General features: G+C 57.0%; 3 protein-coding genes across 3 annotated transcripts; all 3 read right to left on the bottom strand.

The window, feature by feature from the left end:
- Positions 1 to 158: 158 nt before the first annotated feature.
- Positions 159 to 7,639, bottom strand: LYPLA2 (lysophospholipase 2). The gene is made up of 10 exons (XM_059830976.1): positions 7,628 to 7,639; positions 5,075 to 5,180; positions 4,235 to 4,266; positions 3,491 to 3,556; positions 2,650 to 2,697; positions 2,388 to 2,458; positions 2,040 to 2,113; positions 1,746 to 1,847; positions 1,114 to 1,290; positions 159 to 876 (listed from the first exon to the last, which is right to left on the bottom strand). Exons 2-10 carry the CDS (start codon positions 5,150 to 5,152, stop codon positions 826 to 828), a joined length of 699 nt encoding a protein of 232 aa, XP_059686959.1. The 5' UTR covers positions 5,153 to 5,180; positions 7,628 to 7,639; the 3' UTR covers positions 159 to 825.
- A 431-nt stretch (positions 7,640 to 8,070) lies between these two features.
- PITHD1 (PITH domain containing 1) lies at positions 8,071 to 11,044 on the bottom strand. Its single transcript, XM_059830915.1, has 6 exons — positions 10,853 to 11,044; positions 10,583 to 10,626; positions 10,343 to 10,420; positions 9,343 to 9,447; positions 8,713 to 8,821; positions 8,071 to 8,486 (listed from the first exon to the last, which is right to left on the bottom strand). The coding sequence occupies exons 1-6, from the start codon at positions 11,042 to 11,044 to the stop codon at positions 8,385 to 8,387; spliced, it is 630 nt and encodes a 209-aa protein (XP_059686898.1). The 3' UTR covers positions 8,071 to 8,384.
- A 3,555-nt stretch (positions 11,045 to 14,599) lies between these two features.
- On the bottom strand, positions 14,600 to 18,806 carry LOC132319607 (elongin-A-like). Its single transcript, XM_059830659.1, has 8 exons — positions 18,408 to 18,806; positions 17,450 to 17,564; positions 16,922 to 17,077; positions 16,376 to 16,473; positions 15,912 to 16,092; positions 15,257 to 15,368; positions 14,805 to 14,956; positions 14,600 to 14,661 (listed from the first exon to the last, which is right to left on the bottom strand). The coding sequence occupies exons 1-8, from the start codon at positions 18,804 to 18,806 to the stop codon at positions 14,600 to 14,602; spliced, it is 1,275 nt and encodes a 424-aa protein (XP_059686642.1).
- Between the last annotated feature and the right edge of the window lie 793 nt (positions 18,807 to 19,599).

The following is a 19,599-nucleotide window of genomic DNA, read 5'->3' as shown; positions in this document are numbered from 1 at the left end:
GAGGAGGAAGGAGGCGATTATCTTGAGGAGGGCAGAGCTGCCACAAGCCAAGGGCTGAGGCTGCTGGAGCGCGGGGCGAGCCCACTGGGGAGTGTGCGTGTGCGACAGGGCAGGGGCTGGGGCCCTGTGCGAGGAGGTGCAGGCGCTGCGCGGCCGCCTTCTGCCGGCCCCGGGAGACGGGGCAGCCTTTGGCCCGGTACCAGCCCAGAGCAGAGCCTCTCCCTGGGCCTTGAGGCGTTCACAGGAGAGTCCCGGGTTCCTGAGCTCTGACTGAAAACCCGTGAGTCGCCTGAGCGGAGGCCGAGAGCAGCCGCGGAGAGGACGGGCTGAGGGCAGAGGAGGAGCACGGACTGCTCTAAGCCACGCAGGCTCCAGAGGGTGCCCCAGCCCTGCCCTGTGCCCACACCGCTCCTCCCGCCGCACGGGGGCATATCCCACCCCTAATACTGTTACAAAAAAACCCAAACCCAACAAAAAACCCTCGCCCACACCGTGCCAGACCCACACACTGCAGTGCCTGAACAGGGAGTTGAGGGGATGGTGACCCCCACAGAATCTGCTCGGATCAAGAGGAGGAGAGAAAAGGCCACTCAAAGACTCGCCTTAGAGAGCTCCAATCTCAGCTCCGAGAGCAGCAGGGAGAGACAGGGCACCCCCAGCCGGAGAGGACGCGGTGCGAGGAGATGGGGAGAGGTGGGGGCCCGGGGTGCGGTGGGAGGTGCAGTGGGGTGCCATGGCTTCCGTTTGGAGCAGACAGGTCACGGGGGAAAGATCGGTGGCTGTAACCTCGGCGTCCTTCCCTGCGACAGTCTCGATTGGCTCCGCTTAGATCCGGGGCAGCAGCTTCTCGATGAACTCCTTCACCGCCATCATCTCCTGTGGAAAGCACAAAGCCTGTCACTCCAGGGCACCTCAAGGGATGTGCCTTGACCCAAACGCAGGGGCACGAGGGCTATGCAGCCTCCCCGGAGCGAATCAGGGAATAAACACATCCTGTGTGTTCTGGATTCAGCAATTTCCCTGCCCTGCCTGACCCACCATGCTGGGATCAGTCCCAAAGGCGAGACCAGCCCCTGACGGCCCTGTCCCCTCTCTCCGCCCCGAGGCACTGACCTGAGGACAGGAACTGTGCATCACGCCAGGGTAGGTTTTGAACTGGACCTTGGTGGGGGTGACAACAGATTTCAGCTTCTCAGCAGTGAGAGCCCCAAAGCGGACAGGGATCATGGGGTCCATCTCCCCGTGGCACTGCAGGATGGCGATGTCCTTGTTCACGCCGTTATTCGCCGCCTGCAGCGAGGAAGGAAGTGCTCAGGGGTGCCCAGAAGAGGGGATCCCCAGTGGGGAACAGGGCAGGTGCTTTATTTGCGTCCCCATGCACATCACCTGGCAGTTCCCCTCAGGAGAGATGTGGGAGAGCTGCTCACACAGCCCCTGCTGCCCTGCCACCAAACGCCTCCTCCCATGCTGCCACCAGGACCGAGCTGCTGCCCAGTGGGCACGAGGAGGCTTGGGGAACAGATCGGCTCGCAGATGCCCACAGCAGATCAGAGGCAGAGCCCCGATTTCTCCTGTGTCCTCACCTGCCCCAGGCCCCAGCAGCAGGGGAGTGGGATTAAGCCCCCACCACAGGCACCTTGTGCCTCCAGCAGTCCCAGGCTCACACTGCAGCAAACTCTGGACAGGACAATCCGCCCCCCCCGACCCTCCCTGCGGACACACATGGCGGCAGCAGCACAGGGTACCTGTGGGAAGGCCTTGTGCAGCGGGAGCCAGCAGCTGAGCGCCACGATGCCGGCCAGCTGGTGCTGGCAGGTGAGAGCCGTGTATAGCGACAGGGCACCACCCTGCAGCAGATGAGGAAGGTCTGTTAGTGCGATGGAGGGATCCGCAGTCCCGGAGCACCCACCAGCCCCGGCTCGCCCAGCACCCACCCGACTCCCTGCCATGGACGCTCTCTTTGAGGGGTGTCTTTGGAGGGGGAAGAGGGAACCCAACCCTCAGCCTGCTCGACCTCAGCCCCCTGCAGCTCAGCTCACCTGTGAGAAGCCCCCCAGGATGATGCGGTTGGGTGGGATCCCGTTCTTCATCTCATGCTCAATAATTGCTTTAACTGGAAGAAGACAGAGAAATGGGTCAGTGAAAGGTTGGGGGGCTGAAGAACAGCACCCGAGCGCTGGGGGTGCACACAGAACACTCAGCACGTCAGAGAGAGGCAGGTGCCAGAGGTTCCAGGGACTGAACGCACTTGGCTTCAGCCAGGGAGGAGGACTGGGATCACAGGAGAGCAGAAAGGAAGGAGAGGTGGAAGGAAGACATCTGCTCCTGTCCCAGCAAGGGAGAGGCACCCAGGAGCTCAGCGCTTCCCCCTCCCCAAAGCTTCTTACTGTTTTCTGCGGCTTTCTTGATCCCAGCTTCATCCTCAGGTGCATCCGGAGTCAAACCCATCAGATCAAACCTGGGAGAAGCAGCAGGGTCAGCCCCAAACCTCTCGCAGCCCCCAGGGTGTGGGGAGGTGGGAGCTGGGTATGCTCTGCCCTTCCCCGACTCCTACAGGGCAGTGGATTTTGGCTTTTCACTCCCCCACCCCTCTCCCCCAAATACACCCTCGAAAGGGTCCCACCCACCCCTGCCACCCAAAGCACTGACCAGGAGGGCATAACCATCTTCATGTTGAGGGTCACGGGGATTCGGGGCCTGTGGAGGAAACAGTTTGGGTGTTTTAGTTCAAATGCAAGAGAAGAAAATCCGAGCCAAGGGGAGTGGGGTGACTGGCCCTCCTGCCCACAGCTGCAGGACACCTCTCCCAAGGGACAGCAGACCCAGCCTGGGGGCGAAGGTGAGCCCAGGGATCATCTGTGAGCCCTGAGCAGATCCCAGCTGAGCTGGCAGCTCCAGGGCGTTGCCAAGTGGCCCGCCCTGGGACGAGAGCACCTGCGTCCCTCTCCTGTTTGCTGCTGCCGAGCCAGGAGATGCTGACAGAGCGGCTGCCTCTGCTACTGAGATGGACGCTGGGAAGCCGAGGCCCTGCTGCCAGCCACGCTGCTGCGGCGGAGCTCTCCCACCCCGGTGAGTGCTCCCCTGCATGGGCTGCTATCGACACTGGGGACACATTGGGGAGTGTTTCCTTCCCTTTCTGCTGAGCCCCCTCCTGCCCGACCAGGGGGACAGGGAAGGAGCTCCAGTGCTTTTGGCTTGCACTGCAGCTGTCGGGGAGAGGCAGAGGATAGGACAGGGGAGAAAACAAACTCAGAGCAGCAGCTCCTGTGCTGAACAGCTCTGTGGGGAACCACTCTGCCTGCAGGCAGAAAATGTCAGGGCTGGGGCCCCGAACGAACCGGCCACAGCAGGAGAGCAAGCCTCACTGCAAAGCCCCGTGGGTAGGTCAGGGCACAAGCCACCATCTGCCTCCCCAAACGGGCAGTGGGCACCAGCGTCACAGCCCACCCAGGTCCCCCAAGGCCCTTCCCGAAGCAAGGACGGCACTTACGCATGAGGGCAAATATATTTCACGTAGGGGAGGCGGATGGAGGAGAGAGCGTCAGCCCAGCTGTGCCTGGGAAGAGAGGAGAGGAGGGAGTTCAAGGCTTGCCTTAGCATTTTGGAAGGTGCTGGTGAAGGTGAGGGATTTCCCCCAAGGACAGGTTTGCTCCAAGGCTGCTGGGCCCCTGCCCCTGCTCCAACGTTATTTTACCAGGTCCTGCCCACCCCAGCAGCCGGAATCCCAACACAAATCCTCAGCGCAGATCTCCTCTGCGGCAGGGCAAAGGCAGCACACAAAGCCCCACAGCTGGAGCCAGGGGAGCTGCTACCGGCAAGGGAGGAGGGAGAATCGCCTGTGCAGGGAGAAGCCTTTTGTTACTGCTCTATCTCACGCTGTCCTCTCAGGTGGCCTTGCGCATTAGAGAGGTGCACTCGTGTAGACAAAACCCAACACCCAAGGACTGGAAAAACCGCAGTGCTTATCTGCTTGCCTTAAAGAAAGCAGAAAATCAAACCCGCAGGAGGCGGGAGGCTGCCAGGATCATAAATATTCAAGTGCAGACAGCTGCTGGCCGGCGATTCCCTGCGAGGGTGGTGCAGGCTCGGCTATCGGACCGCGCTCAAAGCCCCAGACAAATCTTGGAGCTGCCCCTGGGGAGAGCAGCACTGGCGCTCGCAGCAAACGGCCAGGCCTGGGCCCGCATTCAGCAAACCATGCGTCACAGCCAGAGCCAGCTCCAGGAATACTCACCCTGTGTCTCCAAGGCCATGTAAAAAAATGACCTGTTAAATTAAGCAGAAAAACAAAAGAATTAGCTGGTGCAACAGCCGGTGCCCCGGGAGAGAGGCAGGGCTGGGCTCGCAGGGAAGTGGCAAAAGGCCACTTAAGTTACTAACTAGAAGAGACTCAAACAGGCAGAAATTAGCTGATGCTAATGACACGTCTCTGCAGCTTTGAGCATGACGGATGGGTGGAACAGGCACATCATCATCATCATGCCACAGAGCCTGCTGTCACGGCCAGGTTCGTGGGCATCGTCGGTCCCTTGGCTGCCCAACGTAGCAGAGGGCCAGGGAGCGACGGATCGTCCTGCCAGGCTCCAGGGCACCATGCTGAGCGGAGGCCGAGCTTGCCAAGGACTCACAAAACCCATCTCTACAGGCTTTTCATCTAAGGCTTGAGCAGCCCCTAAGCAACAGGGAGCAGAGGGAGGGCAGCCTGTGGGGCCCCAGGGAAGGAGAGAGGATTTTCTTGGGGGGATTTGCTTTTAAAAGCTTAAATAGCCAAATCAGGTCCCACTCCCACTGACTTCCCGGTGGGTCAAGCCTAGCTGGGAGGCTGTGCCCGTACTTCCGCACTGGGGCAAGCACCAGTAACCAACAGCCCAGCCAAAAGGACAGTTACTTTCCCCCAGCAAGACAAGAACTCGCTGGTCCTGCGTCCCCTTTGATGCACCAAGATGCACATTTGAAGAGCTGAGGGATTACAGGCTCAGCTCACGGCCCCTCTGGACCCCACGGAAGCAGCTCCTTATCTTCAAGACTGCTAAAAGGGAAGAAGCAGGTGAGGCAGGAGGAGTCCGGCCCTTACCGCAGCAGTCTCCCGCTCTGCCCCTGAGACAGTCACTGCATCAGCGAGGAGGGGGACAGACATGTTGTTACCACACATACACTGAGAGGGACTCAGACACTGGCACCTGTGGGACAGAGGGACAAAAGTAAGGCAGGAAAATACTCCCTTCTCACCCCCCGGCAACAATTTGCTCCAGAGGGACCAGGTATTTGGGGGAAAATTAAAGAGTACATGAAGGCTTTGATGTTTAAGCCCTGCTCCGTCCCCAGCCTGGCAACACTGGAGAGCCAGGAAGCAGCAAACGCTTCCCACATCGCAGCACCAGATGCGTGCGAGCGGGGATGCGCGTGTGGGGTGTTGGAAGTGTTAAAATTAGCTCTTTCTGTTACACCTCAAAGCCAAAGTTATTTCTGTGACTGTAACGATGTGGGCAGAGGGCGGCCGGGCGGTGCGCAGCCTCAGCATCCCTTCCCGGCTGCCAGTGGAGCCGAGGAGGAGCCTGACCCACATCTGCTCCAACGGGGAAGCAGGAAACGCTGGCTCTCGGCACGCAGCAGGCAGCAACACAGGCTTTACAGCACTAATAAAAGATCCAGCCCTCTTTTATGGAGCTGTTTAGGGATAAACCCAGCCCTGCGCTGCCTCCCAGAGCCTGCGCCCCCCCAGCGAGGTCATCCCTGTCCCTCCCCGCCGGGCAGCCAGCCAGGGCCACCGCCACTGTCCCCACCTCAATAGCCTCCTGCCAGCACTAAGGGCTGATTGTCACCTCCCAGATCCTGGTCACCTGTGGGGTGGGTGGCTCGGCAGAGCTAACAGCCCCCACGACACTGCCTTCAGACGCGACAGTCGATGGTCTTTCTTCCCAGTCCGGCACAAATCACTAAAACTACCGCACCTCACGTGACAGGCCTTAACCCCCGCTTGACGCCCAGGGCTCATTAGATCAGAGCACGTTTACAGCGCTGCCATCATCTCCCAGGAGCAAGATCAGCCTCATGGCTACTGCCAGGAGCAAGACCAGACCCCGCGGTCTGCTCAAGTCTTCACATCTCACAGCAAGCACCCTCCCCAGTGGGTTTCAGGCGGCACGAGACCACCGAAACCCCCCAAAACCCCCGGTACCCTGGCAGACAGCCTTACCCAACAGAAACAGCCGCCTCCTCTACCAGCCTGGGCCAAGACCTGCCCAACTCGTTTCACCAACTGTTTGTCAGCTGTTTCCCCGACTCAAATAAAAACACCGGGAACAACAAGCTCCTCGGGTCTGGCGAACCTCGCAGACGCACAGCCCATGTGCTTGTGTGTACTCCAGGGTCAAAACAACCAGCGAGGAAAAACAGCACCTGCCAAAAATCCTGGCAAGAAGAGCCATAAATAAAAGCATCTTTCATGACAGATGGAGAGCTGGAACGTGCTCCCTGAGCAGGCACAGACTCACGCCTTTGCCTTATTCACAGAGGCTTCAGGGAAAGGGGGGGTTTCGAGGGTCAAGGCTGCCTGAAGCACCCCACAGACACCCAAGATTTCTCTGGGGTGTTTCTGCCCCACTCATGGGGTACCTACAGGAGGGTCAATGGCTGCCACCACAAGAACAGCTCAAGCAGAGGCAGCCCTGAGGCCAAAACATAACACAGGAAGGTTAAAGCCCCCAAAACGGGTCTGTGCCTCCATAAAAACACCCCCCCCCCCAAAAAAAAATTACCTTTTTAGAGACCTGTGACCAATTTGGGCTGTTTCAGTGGCAGCCCCAGAGCTATCGCACCCCACACCTGCCCCTCGCCCACGAGAGCGATGCCGGTGGGAAAGGCACGGCCCGGCTCCGGGGTTAACGTCCTCAGGAGGGGAGCAAGGCGCTCACCGCCGTTTATTACCGTGCCCCGGCCTCCCCCGCTCCCGCAGGCCCGAACCGGCCCGGGGGGAACCGGGGCAGAGCGGGAGACGCAACAGGAGGCTGGAGAAATCCCGCCTGGAAGCGGGCCGGAGGGTGCGGAGGCCCGAGGCGGGCCGGGAGCCAGCCTGAGCTCCTCGCCCCGCCTCGGCGGCCCCGCGAGCTTCCCGCCTGCCGCGCCTGGAACGGGAACTCGTTTTCCGTGGAAATGGGGCTTTTGGGGGGGTCTTCCTAAAGGCTGGGAGCCTGGCGGGCTCCCACCGACCCGCGGGAGGAGGTGGGTTTGCGGCGGGATGGCGGCTCCACGCTGCGCGGAGCGGCCCCGTTACCGGCAGCGCGCTCCCCCGCCGCCCCGAGCACGAGGCCGCAGGACCCCGGGGCCCAGCCGGGAACCGCCCTCGGCCGCAGCCAGAACCGCGGAGTCCCGGCTCTCTGACGGAGCCCCCCGCGCCCGGTCCGCAGCTGCACCAGCCGGTGTACCTACCGGCCCGCTCCCCCCGTTAAACACCCCGGCAGCGCCGCGGGGAAGGGGCCCCTCAGCCCGCCCCAACCTCCCGCCGCCCCCCCATCCCCGCGGCGCCGGCCCTGCCCTCACGGAGCCCCCCGCCCCGGTCCCGTCCCCGTCGTGTCCCCCCCCCGCCGCGTCCCGGTGGTACGTCCCACCCCCCCCCCCCGCACCTCACCTCTCCCGCGGGCCCGGCGCGCGCTCTCCTCCCGGCTCCCCCGACGCGCTCCCACCGGAACTTCCGCCCGCCGGGTCGCGGCCGGGTCAGCGCGGCGGAAGTGACGCGCCGCCCGTCCCTCGGGGGGCGGCCATCTTCGCAGCGGGCCCCGCTCCGGCCTCGGGGCGGAGGCGGCCGCGGCGGTCCCGGCCCCGGGCGGACGGGGAGAGGCTGCGGCCGCGGGAGGCCCCGGCCCCCGCCCCCTCTTCCCGTCTCTGCTGCCGGCGAGGCACCGAGCGCCGCCCCCTCCCCGCCACACGACTGCCGCGGCCCGGGGCCGTCCCCGCTGTCTCTGCTCGCTCCCCCCCGCACCCGCCGGCTCCTGCGGGAACAGGAGGGCCGCTCCACAGACGGGCTGTGACCCACATTCAGGGAGAGGGATCTGGGTGACCAGGCCACGGCTCTGCACCTCAGCGCGTGTTTTATTGGCAGTCAGAGAAGTAAACAGTCCCCGCCGCGAGCTTGCCACTGCCTAAAGACCGACTCCCCGGTTACGAGAGCAGATCATCTGCCTCCTGCACGACCCAGCGCGCCCCTGGCCTCAGCAGCCACCCTCATGCAGGCATTGCACACGCTGGGCGCCCTGCTTTCCAGGGCAAAGACCAAAACGTAAAGCTGATGCAACACTCTAGTGCTCCAGGAAGCCATTTCTGTCTGAGTCAGCCCATCACGTCTGTACACTTGTACCAGAGCCTTCGGGAGAGTCCCGACAGCACTGTTAGGAGATGAAGTGAGTCTGTGGGGTGATTTGTTCCAACTTGTGATCAGCTGGGTTTGCTGATGCTTCGTAATTGCAGATGGTGACTTCGTGGCGATGAGCCTGAATAAAGATTAAACGTGTTAGTCCAGAGGAGAGCAGAATTCAGATCCCTCCTAAAACACCCAACTGGCAAGAGCTGAGCAGGTTCCCATCTTACAGACTCTTCACTGCAGACCTCCACACACTACTACCACTTCTTCCTTACCACTAGAGCTCAACTTAAGCTATGATTTAAAGCCCTTTTTACACTATTAGCACAGTCTTGCTCCTATCTGTTCTCACCTACCTCTGTCCACTCTCCTTTCAGGCCTATGTAAAAAACCTTTGTTGTCTCCGCTCCAAAGTTCTTCGGAAAGTGGATGGAGAGGTGGTAAACATTGGAGAAACGGGCAATCCTGCAAGAAAACACACTCTGAAACCGGAGCTGTGCATACAGGCTGCCACTCTGCTGCCCTGCCACCTCCTCTCAGCACGGCACCGCAGCCCCACACCATGTGTAGCTCCTACCCTAATCCGAGTCAGATTTGGGAGCAAATGACTTGCGGGTGCAGGAGGAGCAGCCTCCCTCATACTTGCAGCGAGTGGGCCATCAACAAGTTGTCTCTGGGGCCAGGAGCAGGGGACACACCACCAGGATGATTCTGCACCCCAGAAAGTCCTGGGTCACAGGCACAGGAATCCCCCTGGCTCCGGGGAGGAGGTTTTCAGACCAGAGCTCTCACCTGACAAGGGCAGGACAGAGCTGGGGAGGCAAATTGTACTCTAGGCAGCTTTGAGATGTAAGGGAAGGGAACTGCCCTCTGCTAAGATTTTTCCTAAAATTCAGCAGCACACCAGCAGGCTGGACAGAGTGCAGCGCCTGTGCTCTGGAGGAGCAGCCCCCCAAACCCCCCAAGCACGTGGGTCCACATCGTACTTAGTGGGGTATTCCAGCTCGCCCGTCGGATCCCGGTTTAGGCTGAATGTCTGGTCTGGTTCCCTGGCTGCATCATCAAAGGACATGTGAGGAATGTTCTTGAACCTGGGAAGAGAGGGAGGAAACACGGGAAGTTATTAACACACAAGTCGGCTAACTGGTTTCCTCCCCATCCATTAGCACTACCCGGATTCTTCTCAACAATAAGAAACTGGATTTGCTTTGTCTTCTAAGGGAGAAAATACCACTGCCATCACAAAGCATGGTCGTGTTCCAGAATACCCAACACCCTGAAGAAATAACAAGGAAGAATGAGGAACAAAGCTGGGGAGATAAAGATCTCAGCACACTTGGGGACACGAAGAATCCCAGACCCTAGAACACTGGCGACCAAGGAAAATAGGGGCTCAATAAAGGTGTATTTTTTTCCCCACAAGCAAGAACCACAGAGTACTCAATACTCTCCCTTTTTGTTTTAAATAAAAAGGTAGTATTAAGAAGGATCTCCCTCCCTTCAGGAGCTAAAGCAGGCCATGTGGCTCAGCACAGCCGCACCACTGCCAAGAGCCTTACAAACCTCACCTGGCTGCAGGACACTCCATCACTCGTGTCCCTCCCTCCCAGGCCTCATAGTTCCCCACCAAAGCGTAACCCCTCTTGGCCCACTGATCCTTCTGCAGCATGCTGAGCCAGGAGCAGCTTGGTTTCTTCACAGCACAGCCAGCGTCTCAACCAAACAGTGTCTTCTCATTAAAACCACCACCCCGTTTCTCTAGCCAAAAGGCAGCAAGTAGCCATGCTCAGCTCCATACAAGTCACACCTTCTTTTTCCTCCTGGGGCCCTGGAATGACTGAGGTGCTGCTGAGTAACACAGCTGCCTCCCACACTGCGCACCCTCGCCGCACGCTTGGGCACCCAACAGCGTGAGAATCGCTGCGCTCGTTAGCTACGAGTCAGTTCCATTTAGGCTCCAGCAAAGTCAACGCTCATTTTACTTACAGCCTCATCTCTGCTGGATGCGTACTGTCGTCTTCTCCCATCACAATTACTCCTTTTAACTTCACGTTACCCGTAAACCTGCCGAGAGACACAGAAGTGGCGTTTTCATCTCCGTTCGCCCCAAATCAGCGCTGGTTACAGCAGCATGGAGACATGCCCCTTTCCCGGCAACACAAAGGCAAGGAACAAGCCCTGCCAGCAGCCAAAACCATCCCAAAGGAGCTCGGGGAAAGAACTTACGGGATGTTAAAGAGAAGCTCCTCATCAGCGTCGCTTTCGACGAACTGGGGAGAGAGAGGAGCGGGTGAGGGCCGGCCCCGGCTGCGCAGGGACGCGGCTGTCGCGCCGGCGGCTGGGAGAACACTGGCACCGGTGCTGCGGGCAACCTCGGAGGGGCTCAGGGCCGAGGCGGACACCCACAACGCCCCGCTCGCTCCCGCACCCCCTCCCGCCGCCCGGCTCTCCTCAGGCGGCGGCGCCGCTGCAGACCCCGGCCCGGCCCGGCCCCACCTGGGCGCGGTCGCCGCGCTCCTCCCAGGCGCGGAAGACGAGCGCGCCGCTGCCCTCGCGGCGCTCGTTGAGGCACTGCAGCCGCTGCCGGTCGATGCGCAGATAGAGCCCCCAGGCCGCGCCCCGGGCCCCGTCGACCACCGCCGCCGCCTCCCCGCAGCAACAGCTGCAGCGGCCGCCACCGTGCGCCATGACTGCGCCGCGCCCCGCCCACCGCGCCTGCGCACTGCCGCCGCCCCGCCCACCGCGCCCTCTCCCTCCACCCACCGCCCGCGCGCCAGGGGGCGTGCTCGGCGCTGCACGTGCTCGGCCCCGCACGTGCTCTGCCCGGCGCGGCCACCTGCGCACCGAGCACCGGCGAGCGGCCTGCGGCGGGGAGGGGGCTCGGGCCCCCCGGCCTCGGGCGGAGGTCCTGCACTTGGGTCACAGCAACCCCAGGCAACGCTGCAGGCGTGGGGACGAGTGGCTGGAAAGCTGCCCGGCGGAAAAGGACCTGGGGGTGTTGATCAACAGCCGGCTGAAGATGAGCCAGCAGTGTGCCCAGGTGGCCAAGAAGGCCAACAGCATCCTGGCCTGTATCAGAAACAGGGGGGCCAGCAGGAGTAGGGCAGTGATTGTGCCCCTGGACTCGGCACTGGTGAGGCCGCACCTCGAATACTGTGTTCAGTTTTGGGCCCCTCACTACAAGAAGGACATTGAGGTGCTGGAGCGTGTCCAGAGAAGGGCGACGGAGCTGGTGAGGGGTCTGGAACACAAGTCTGATGAGGAGCGGCTGAGGGAGCTGGGGTTGTTCAGTCTGGAGAAGAGGAGGCTGAGGGGAGACCTCATCGCTCTCTACCTGCCAAGGAGTATGCACACATTACTAACAAACCACACTCCGTTATTCACTTCCCTGCAAGCCCAGTCAAGGGCTTTCCAGTTCCAAGACTAAAATCCTGGCTTTTCCCAAAGAGGGGGCAGAGGAGAACATACAGGGAAGAGACAGGATTTAAGCACCAGCTTCCAAACTGGAAAGAAATCCTTCCCAATTCCACACAGAAAACAAGAGGAAAACATTCCTTCTTTCCACTAAAAGAGGCAAACCGACGCCTTCACTGAGATTTAAAAACTGGTTTGAATTTCAGAGGCAGACAAAGTCCCCTCTCTCTCTCTCAACAAAAAAAAAAAAAAAAGAGAAGTTAAAATGTGACTTGGTGCCCAGTAAAATTTCTCCCCAAACCCCTCATGGTTTTATTCCCAGTAGCCAGCAGAAGACAACAGCAGCAGAGAAAAAGTCCCCAAGGGCTCCTGGCATCCCTGCGCACCAACGCCAGCATCTGTACGAGATGTACAGGAAGAGCAGAGAGAAGGTCGAGAGCGAAGATTTTATTCACATTCACGAGGAGAGAGCAAAGCCTCAGGCCTTGATGCGCTTGCCAAAGGATCAACGAGCAGGTGGGCCACGGGTCCTACCTGTCCCAGAGAGTCCAGGTGGGACTTTGGGCCCAGCAGGTACGAGAGCACAAGGAAGGACTCCCGTGACAGCCAGCGTCCACGCAGACGGAGGGATTCCTGGCAGCTCCAGTCACAGCGAGGCTGGCCCGTGTGCTGGATTGGGAGGGAGGAGACTCTGGGGAGCCACATGAATAACACCAGCAGGATAGAGGGGCAAGATATTAATTAAAACCATTTAATAATTTATTAAGAGGTTAAATAGGAAATAGTCTCTGGATCTTCCACTCGCAGCAGGTGCCAAGACTTCACATTTTGTCGTGTCGGGAGATTCTGTCCACCCTTCTTGTGACGGATGACAGAGCCAGAAAGAGGATGTTAAGGGCAGGGGGAAAAGAGCGGGGGCTTGACACTGAAGAAGGGACCAGAAGAAAAGACGAAAGACTGTGCTGTCGTCTTGTGCAGATCGAAGCTTCTCCCGGCAGCTGCAGCCTCCAAAGAGTCCAAAGCAAAGGGCTATTTGGGTCCCTTCTCCCCCTTCAGTGCCACTTGTCGCGAACGAGTGGTTTAGGCCTCCGAAAGAATCACTGTCAAGGATATTGACAAAAGTGATTTTAATAGAAGTTTATAAAAATGCGACTTAACAGAATTCGATGGTAAGGTCCACTCTATTACTTACTAAAACATACAAAGGAAAATTGAATTAGGATCGAATCAGAATGATTTATACAGAGAGACCAGAGAGAGAAAAGGGTAAAGAGGACCCTCCTGTTGAGTCACGAGGTTCAGAATGGACCCCCTTGCTTTCTAAGCTTCTCAGACAGGAGTTTAAGTGCAGCTGGTTCTAATCCTAGTCTCAGACTTGGGCAAAGGTGTATATCTAAAGGATTATATGTATTTAGCCATTATCTAAGTTTCTTTCACAGTTTAAGGTAAATCATAAAATCTCAGCAACGCTTAATCATGGATTAGTTTAACATTTACAAAGTGAGCTGATAGAATTTACTAAAATTACAGCAGTGGCTTGATTACAGATTTGGAATGATAGGATTATACTTGCTATTAGTCCTCAGATTGATTCACACACACACACAAAGATAGATAGATAAATAAAGGTATACCTGTTAAAAATTCCCCTCGAGTTCCGTGCAATTTTCACTTCAAATGTCTCAGCATTTTCAAGGGGTGAGGGTTGAGCCTTGAGGAGGAGAAGGTTTCAGCCCAGGTCCCGTCACCAGCTTTTGGCAGCGGTCCGCCGGATTTCACAAACTGGAGAGTTCGTGAAACTCTGAGAGGTGTCCCACTCAGAAGGAGATGCTGATCGCAGCCCGCTGCGGTCCAGGAGGGCTCAAAGGGTCTCACTTGGGACCGCTGTTTATAGGTTCGTAAGATGATTGGCTTTAGGTACCAGCAAGTTACTGTAAAGTTCTAGAATTCCAGCAACAGAGGTACTGTTCCATTCAGGCAATGGTCCAGGAAAGGGATGTTCCACAGCTGTCAGGGGTGACTGATTATAATTCCTGCTCTCATGACCCACCTTGAGTGGGGTAACAGGAGTGCTTGGTACAGTCAGTGCTGCTCCCCAATTTAGCCATGCAAGAGTTCCTACTGCGATCCAGGGATGCTTAACTGCCCAATTCATTGTGCAGAGGCTAAGGCCTACCTGGAATTCCTGAGATCGTAGAGTGTCCCAGGGAAAAAGGCGGCGGGGAGGGGATGAGAAGGAATGCAACACCACACCAGTTCTACCTGTCCCAGAGAGTCCAGGTGGGACTTTGGGCCAGCAGGTACGAGAGCACAAGGAAGGACTCCCGTGACAGCCAGCGTCCACGCAGATGGAGGGATTCCTGGCAGCTCCAGTCACAGCGAGGCTGGCCCGTGTGCTGGATTGGGAGGGAGGAGACTCCAGGGAGCCACATGAATAACACCAGCGGGATAGAGGGGCAAGATATTAATTAAAACCATTTAATAATTTATTAAGAGGTTCCACAGGAAATAGTCTCTGGATCTTCCACTTGCAGCAGGTGCCAAGACTTCACATTTTGTCACGTCGGGAGATTCTGTCCACCCTTCTTGTGACGGATGACAGAGCCAGAAAGAGGATGTTAAGGGCAGGGGGAAAAGAGCGGGGGCTTGACACTGAAGAAGGGACCAGAAGAAAAGACGAAAGATTGTGCTGTCGTCTTGTGCAGATCGAAGCTTCTCCCGGCAGCTGCAGCCTCCAAAGAGTCCAAAGCAAAGGGCTGTTTGGGTCCCTTCTCCCCCTTCAGTGCCATTCCCCCACCAGAGGGAAAGTCCCAGGTCTGCACAGCAAACTTATCTCCGAGAGAACCTGTTTTTGAAAGCTTTGATAGTCTTTGCCATCAAGGGCGCAGCTTCTGCAACACAGAAAGAGAAAAAACCCAAATCAAACAAAGAAATCCCACACATTAAAGCAGCAGTCAGAGACTGGTAGAGCAGAGAGCGTTCGTAAAGGAGGAGCTCTGGGAGACCACACGGATCTTCTGCGCTTTGTACTTACTCTTCACTGGTGGTTTCCTGGGGTTGTAGGAGGAGAAGGTGCTAGCAGAAGACGGGACAGAATGGGCACTGCTGGTGCTGGGCCCGTCATAGGACTGCTCCTCACTCACACGAGTGTGGCTTTTGCTAGCCGGGTACAGGACTGGTTTTATTCTGAAACAGGGGCGGGAGAGACATTTCAGGAAAGGAGTCACTGTGCTTTGATGCAATTTGTCAGGCACAAGCCACCTTTGTTAACAGCAGCATGGCTGACACCACATGGAACCAGCAGCGACCCGGATCTCCACACTTCCCAGCGAGAAAGAGGCTATTACAGTCCCAAGTTTCACTGCCAAAGGACCTCCCGCACACACAGAATCTTTTCCTGCCAGGACGCGGAGCTTCAGGGCGAAGCTGGCAGGAGCCCACGGGAAAAGAGGCCCTGAACAGCAAGCGCTACTGAGAAACACTCACTTGGTCTTCTCTGGCAGAAGAGGTCCTCCAGTCCCAAACTTCTCTTGTCTCCTTTGTACGTCCCGAGGGGGCTTTGGGGCACCGTCCACAAACGCCATTTGAGCCACTCGACCTGTGGGAGGCCAGAGGGAAACAGTGCTTAGATCCAGCTTACTCTAAAGGAGGCTCCTCAGGGCTTGTCTGAGTACAGCAAGCTCCAACCAAATCCCCCCAGTCCGTCCATTCCAAAGCTCTGGCGACAGCCTCCTCCCGAAGGTCTGAACCTCTTGCAGTCACAACATGGGCTGTGAGGAATCAGACTCGTCAGGGCAGGAGTTCTCATTACGTTCACCAAAAGAGCAGGAATGCTTCCCCGCACCCGGGTTTTCTTCAACCCCAGCATGGAGAAGCCACTCTAGAACAGGAGGTGCCTCTGCAGCCCGACACGTTCTTGCTGTAAAATCTTGCTCTGTCTAGTCTGCATCAGCAAGGCTATGGGTGGAATCGAGAGCCTGCTGGGCCATTAAGCAAAGGCCACCACATAAAGAACAGAGAGCTAAGCAGCAAATAAACTGGACTAGGTTTAAAGCAGCCACTCCGAAAGACCTTCCCCCCACAAAGACATCCCCTAGGCAGCACTCCCAGACCCGTCTCTGATCATTCAGCCCCCCTTTACCTTTGGGTTTGTTGGCCTGAGCTGAGCTGATGTTGTGTACCAACGTGAGCAGCCGCTGCTCTCGTGCGTTGTGAAGGCGAAGGTACATCTCCCGCCAGGACTCAAACGCTTCCGGCTTCTCGTTCTTGAAGTCTCGGAGGCAGTGATTGTGCCACAGTTGATCTGTATCCTCAATGAGGACCTGAGGCAAACCCACATGTAAGCTGGGATCCCTCCTGACACCTTCTCTCCCCTCTCCCTCAGCACCAGCTAGCGCCGGTGTCACTGGAATACCACAGAGGACAAGACAGCTCAGGGGCCAGCTTGCAGCCAGAGACGGGCAGGTGGCAAATCCAGGGACTCAGGACTAGCCAAAGCCACCTCTCGTTGTGAAGAGCGTTGTTCTTTACTATTCTGCTATTGCAAGTGAGGACAGAACGCCACTCCCGCATGTCGCCATCCCTTCCCCAGGCCCAGGAACTCACAGGATTTCGTTCCTCAATGCGATACAGCTGCTCTGGGGTGCATCTCTCCAACACTGGCTCCAGCACTGAGAAAGGGACACCACCCACTTCATATATCGCTAGAGAGAAGCAAGATGCACAGAGTATTTATCCTGCTCCTTCCTTGCCAAGGCCAGGGCTTGATACCCTGAAACGCAGTGGAAGAAACTGCAGTGCTGCACGCCACTACACAGCACGAGGGGAAGGAGAAAGGAGCCGTAGGTGCAATAGCTCTAGTGGGTCATCAGGCACCAGCGCCTCCAAGTTACAAAGTGCCTGCGCAAGGCTCTGTTAACCACTATTTCCAGTGCTTTAGCCCTCCCTGAAAGCGTGCTGGGTGCCGATTCCTGCAGCACCCGAGCTTTCAGCGAGATCTGCCCCGTCTTAGTTAGCTTGCCTTGTGGCAAGGGGCAGCTGTTCACACGCTCCACGCCAGATGCTGCTGGGATATATACAAAGAAGTTACCAAGATTTCAGGGTTATCTGCGTGGCAAAGTGACTTTGAGACAGATGAGGAAAGGGACTTACAGTCAATGTTGTTTCTGAGGACTCTGATACATTGCTCATAGAGAGACATCATCTTTGGGAGGTAGGCAGTTTTGGAGCCTGAATAGACTTGCATCTTTGAATTCAAGCGGCGGCCTGTAAAACCTCCTTCGCTCTCTTCAAGTGGCGAGGACAGTGCTGTAAAGGGAAAGACACGGAGTGAGAAGGGAACAGGGAAAAGAAGAGCCCACCCTGATGAATGGCACAGCAGACACAAATCAGAGTCACCCAGGGGCAACCTAAAGGTCCAAGTCTTCCCCGAGAGACCTGCAACCTAGTTCAGGAAGGGCAAGTCCAAAGCCCAAGCCTCAGGAAAAGTCAGCAAAGGCTCTTCCTCATTTCTGCTGGAGCGCGTGGGAAAGAAGCCACCTCTTTCTGAAAAGCGGGGCTCTGGGCATCAGAGGCAAGACAGCAGAGCCCAAGAGAAGGACTTCAACCCAGGCAGCAGCCACTCCCTCGCACAAACGGTGGCTGGAGCCCTTTTCAGACCTATTTTCCTGCCCAACGTACCTTTCCTTTTCCTCTGGGAGCACGTACTGGACTCGATCGAAGGAAGAGGGAGGTAGTTGGCTTGGATCGGCGGCAGTGGGATGTCTGGTAACGTTGGTACCACATCCAAAAGTACCTGGAAGGAGAGGATGTCCAGGCAAGTAAGCTGAGAATACAGGAGAACGTTACCCCGTGCCAGCGTACAAACAGCACGGAACTGCGTTTTGTTTGACATTTTGAATAAGACATTCAGTGCTGATCATCTTGCACCAGGAAACAGCCTCAGAGGGAGCCTGCACTTGTGCCACGTTCCTGTGGCTCTGTCTAGGCTGTCAATACAAAGGAGCCAAAATTTGGGATCTGAATCACTCAGCACCCTCCAGTAAGAGCCCTCCACATCTTTCGCCTCCGAGGTTCAGTGCTAAAGGCCTCCTCCTGCAAAAAACTCCACAGTGGTGGCGGAGAGGAGAGCCTCACAAACTGAGGGAAACGTAAAGCTTTGATACAAGGCACTTAGTGGAATGAATGGCAAAGCAGGATTTTCAAAGGCTGCTGAGCTTCTAACACCAGTTTGTGAAGAGCAAAGTGTCGCAAAGTTGGGTAAAAAGATTGAGCAGTCAAGGCTTTACACATGAGTCCCTAGGTATATACACAACCCGGCACCCACATTTTTTTGAAGAAATGGGGTTTTGCCTATTGCATTTCCTTTTTCCCCTGCCTCTTGACCCCCTCTTCCAGCAGACTTCCACTCTAACAGCACAAAGCCATGCCTGCGGCACAGGGCATAGGAAACACGTGGTGTCTCCCAGCAGGAACCCAGAGTCACAGACCTCAATGCCAATGAGACACCGCAAGCACAACCCGATGCAGAACAGAGCCCAGCACCTCCAAGGGGAAAACTAAGAAGCCCCAGCTGGCAGAGGACTGAGAGCAGCTGATCCCACCTTCTTTGTTCACCTGCAGATCTTCAAAACCTTACCCTCTTTGGTTTAGGGGGCTCCGGTAGTTCCTTCTCTGCCTTTTTCTCACTGGGGCGCTTGTGGCTTGGACTTTTGCGACTGGAGCTTGAGCTGTTGGTACTGGCCTTGGAGCCGTTCTGGTTGCTGTGCCGTTGGTCTTTCTCCCCAGCTGACCCAGAGGCTTTGACCACTTTCTTCTTCTTTTTCTGGGGCTGGTCGTAGCTGAGGTACGACTCAAAGGACATGGTAGGTTGTTCAAATTCATCCTCCGCTTCCCGCTCCCCGAAACTGGAGGAAAAGCCCATCCATTTTTTGTCCACCTCGGAGACTTTGCGCTTCCCCTCGGAATTTTTTAAGCTCCCTGAAATCCCCTTTTCTTGAACGCGATTTGACGAGTTAGGAACTGCTCCGACTCCCATATCGCAGCCAAGTGTTAAGCTTTTGGAAGAACTGAGGGTGACAAACTGTCCTCCCTGGCTTCACACTTGCTCTGACACGCTCCTTCCCCGTGCCTGGGATTTCTAGAACCTCATCACAATCGTGCCTGTGACATCAGGCTGTAGCAGGTGACCGAGGCAACGCGCCCAAACAGTGGCAAACGGTTATCCTGTGACTTGACAGACACGACGAAAGGGTGAGAGATTTCACAGCTCTCACCACAAGAATGTCAACTGTGATGGGCAACTCAGCCTCTTCAGACTTTTCAGCAGCAGCAGAGACAAGAAGGGAAGTGTTCAGGCTCGTCATACTGACCCACATACCGCGATCAGAAAGGAAGACAATTCCGCACTGCATGAGAGCTGCTTAGAAAGACCCAAGTTGCAGACAGCCGCTGTCTTGCTCCAAATCCAGCTCCTGAGAAGCCGAACACGAGGGCCAACTGTAAAGAAATTATCGCCTCTTTGCCTATGAGGGCCCCGCTGAGAATCTTAAACCGCACTCAAATTGGAATGCTTTCTTCACACAGGACTGCAACTGAACTTTGGCTTAAAGCATCAGGAACAGAGACACACAACTCTGTTGCACAGCAAGTGGAAGAAAGGACTCGGAAGCTTGTGACTCGCAGGAGGTGGTGCTGAGAATGGCATCACTTGTTGAGAGGAGGGGAGAAAGAACATTAAGAGTCCTTTCTGAAGGTTTGCAAGCTAGACACGGAGGGAAGGAAGATTTGTAGATGCTCTTCAAGATCTGAGAGATCTATGGGATCTGGGA

Source organism: Gavia stellata, chromosome 29, assembly GCF_030936135.1.
Source record: "Gavia stellata isolate bGavSte3 chromosome 29, bGavSte3.hap2, whole genome shotgun sequence".
NCBI lineage: Eukaryota > Metazoa > Chordata > Aves > Gaviiformes > Gaviidae > Gavia > Gavia stellata.
The sequence above is the reverse complement of the archived record's forward strand: the minus strand, read 5'-3'. Positions and strand labels throughout refer to the sequence as shown.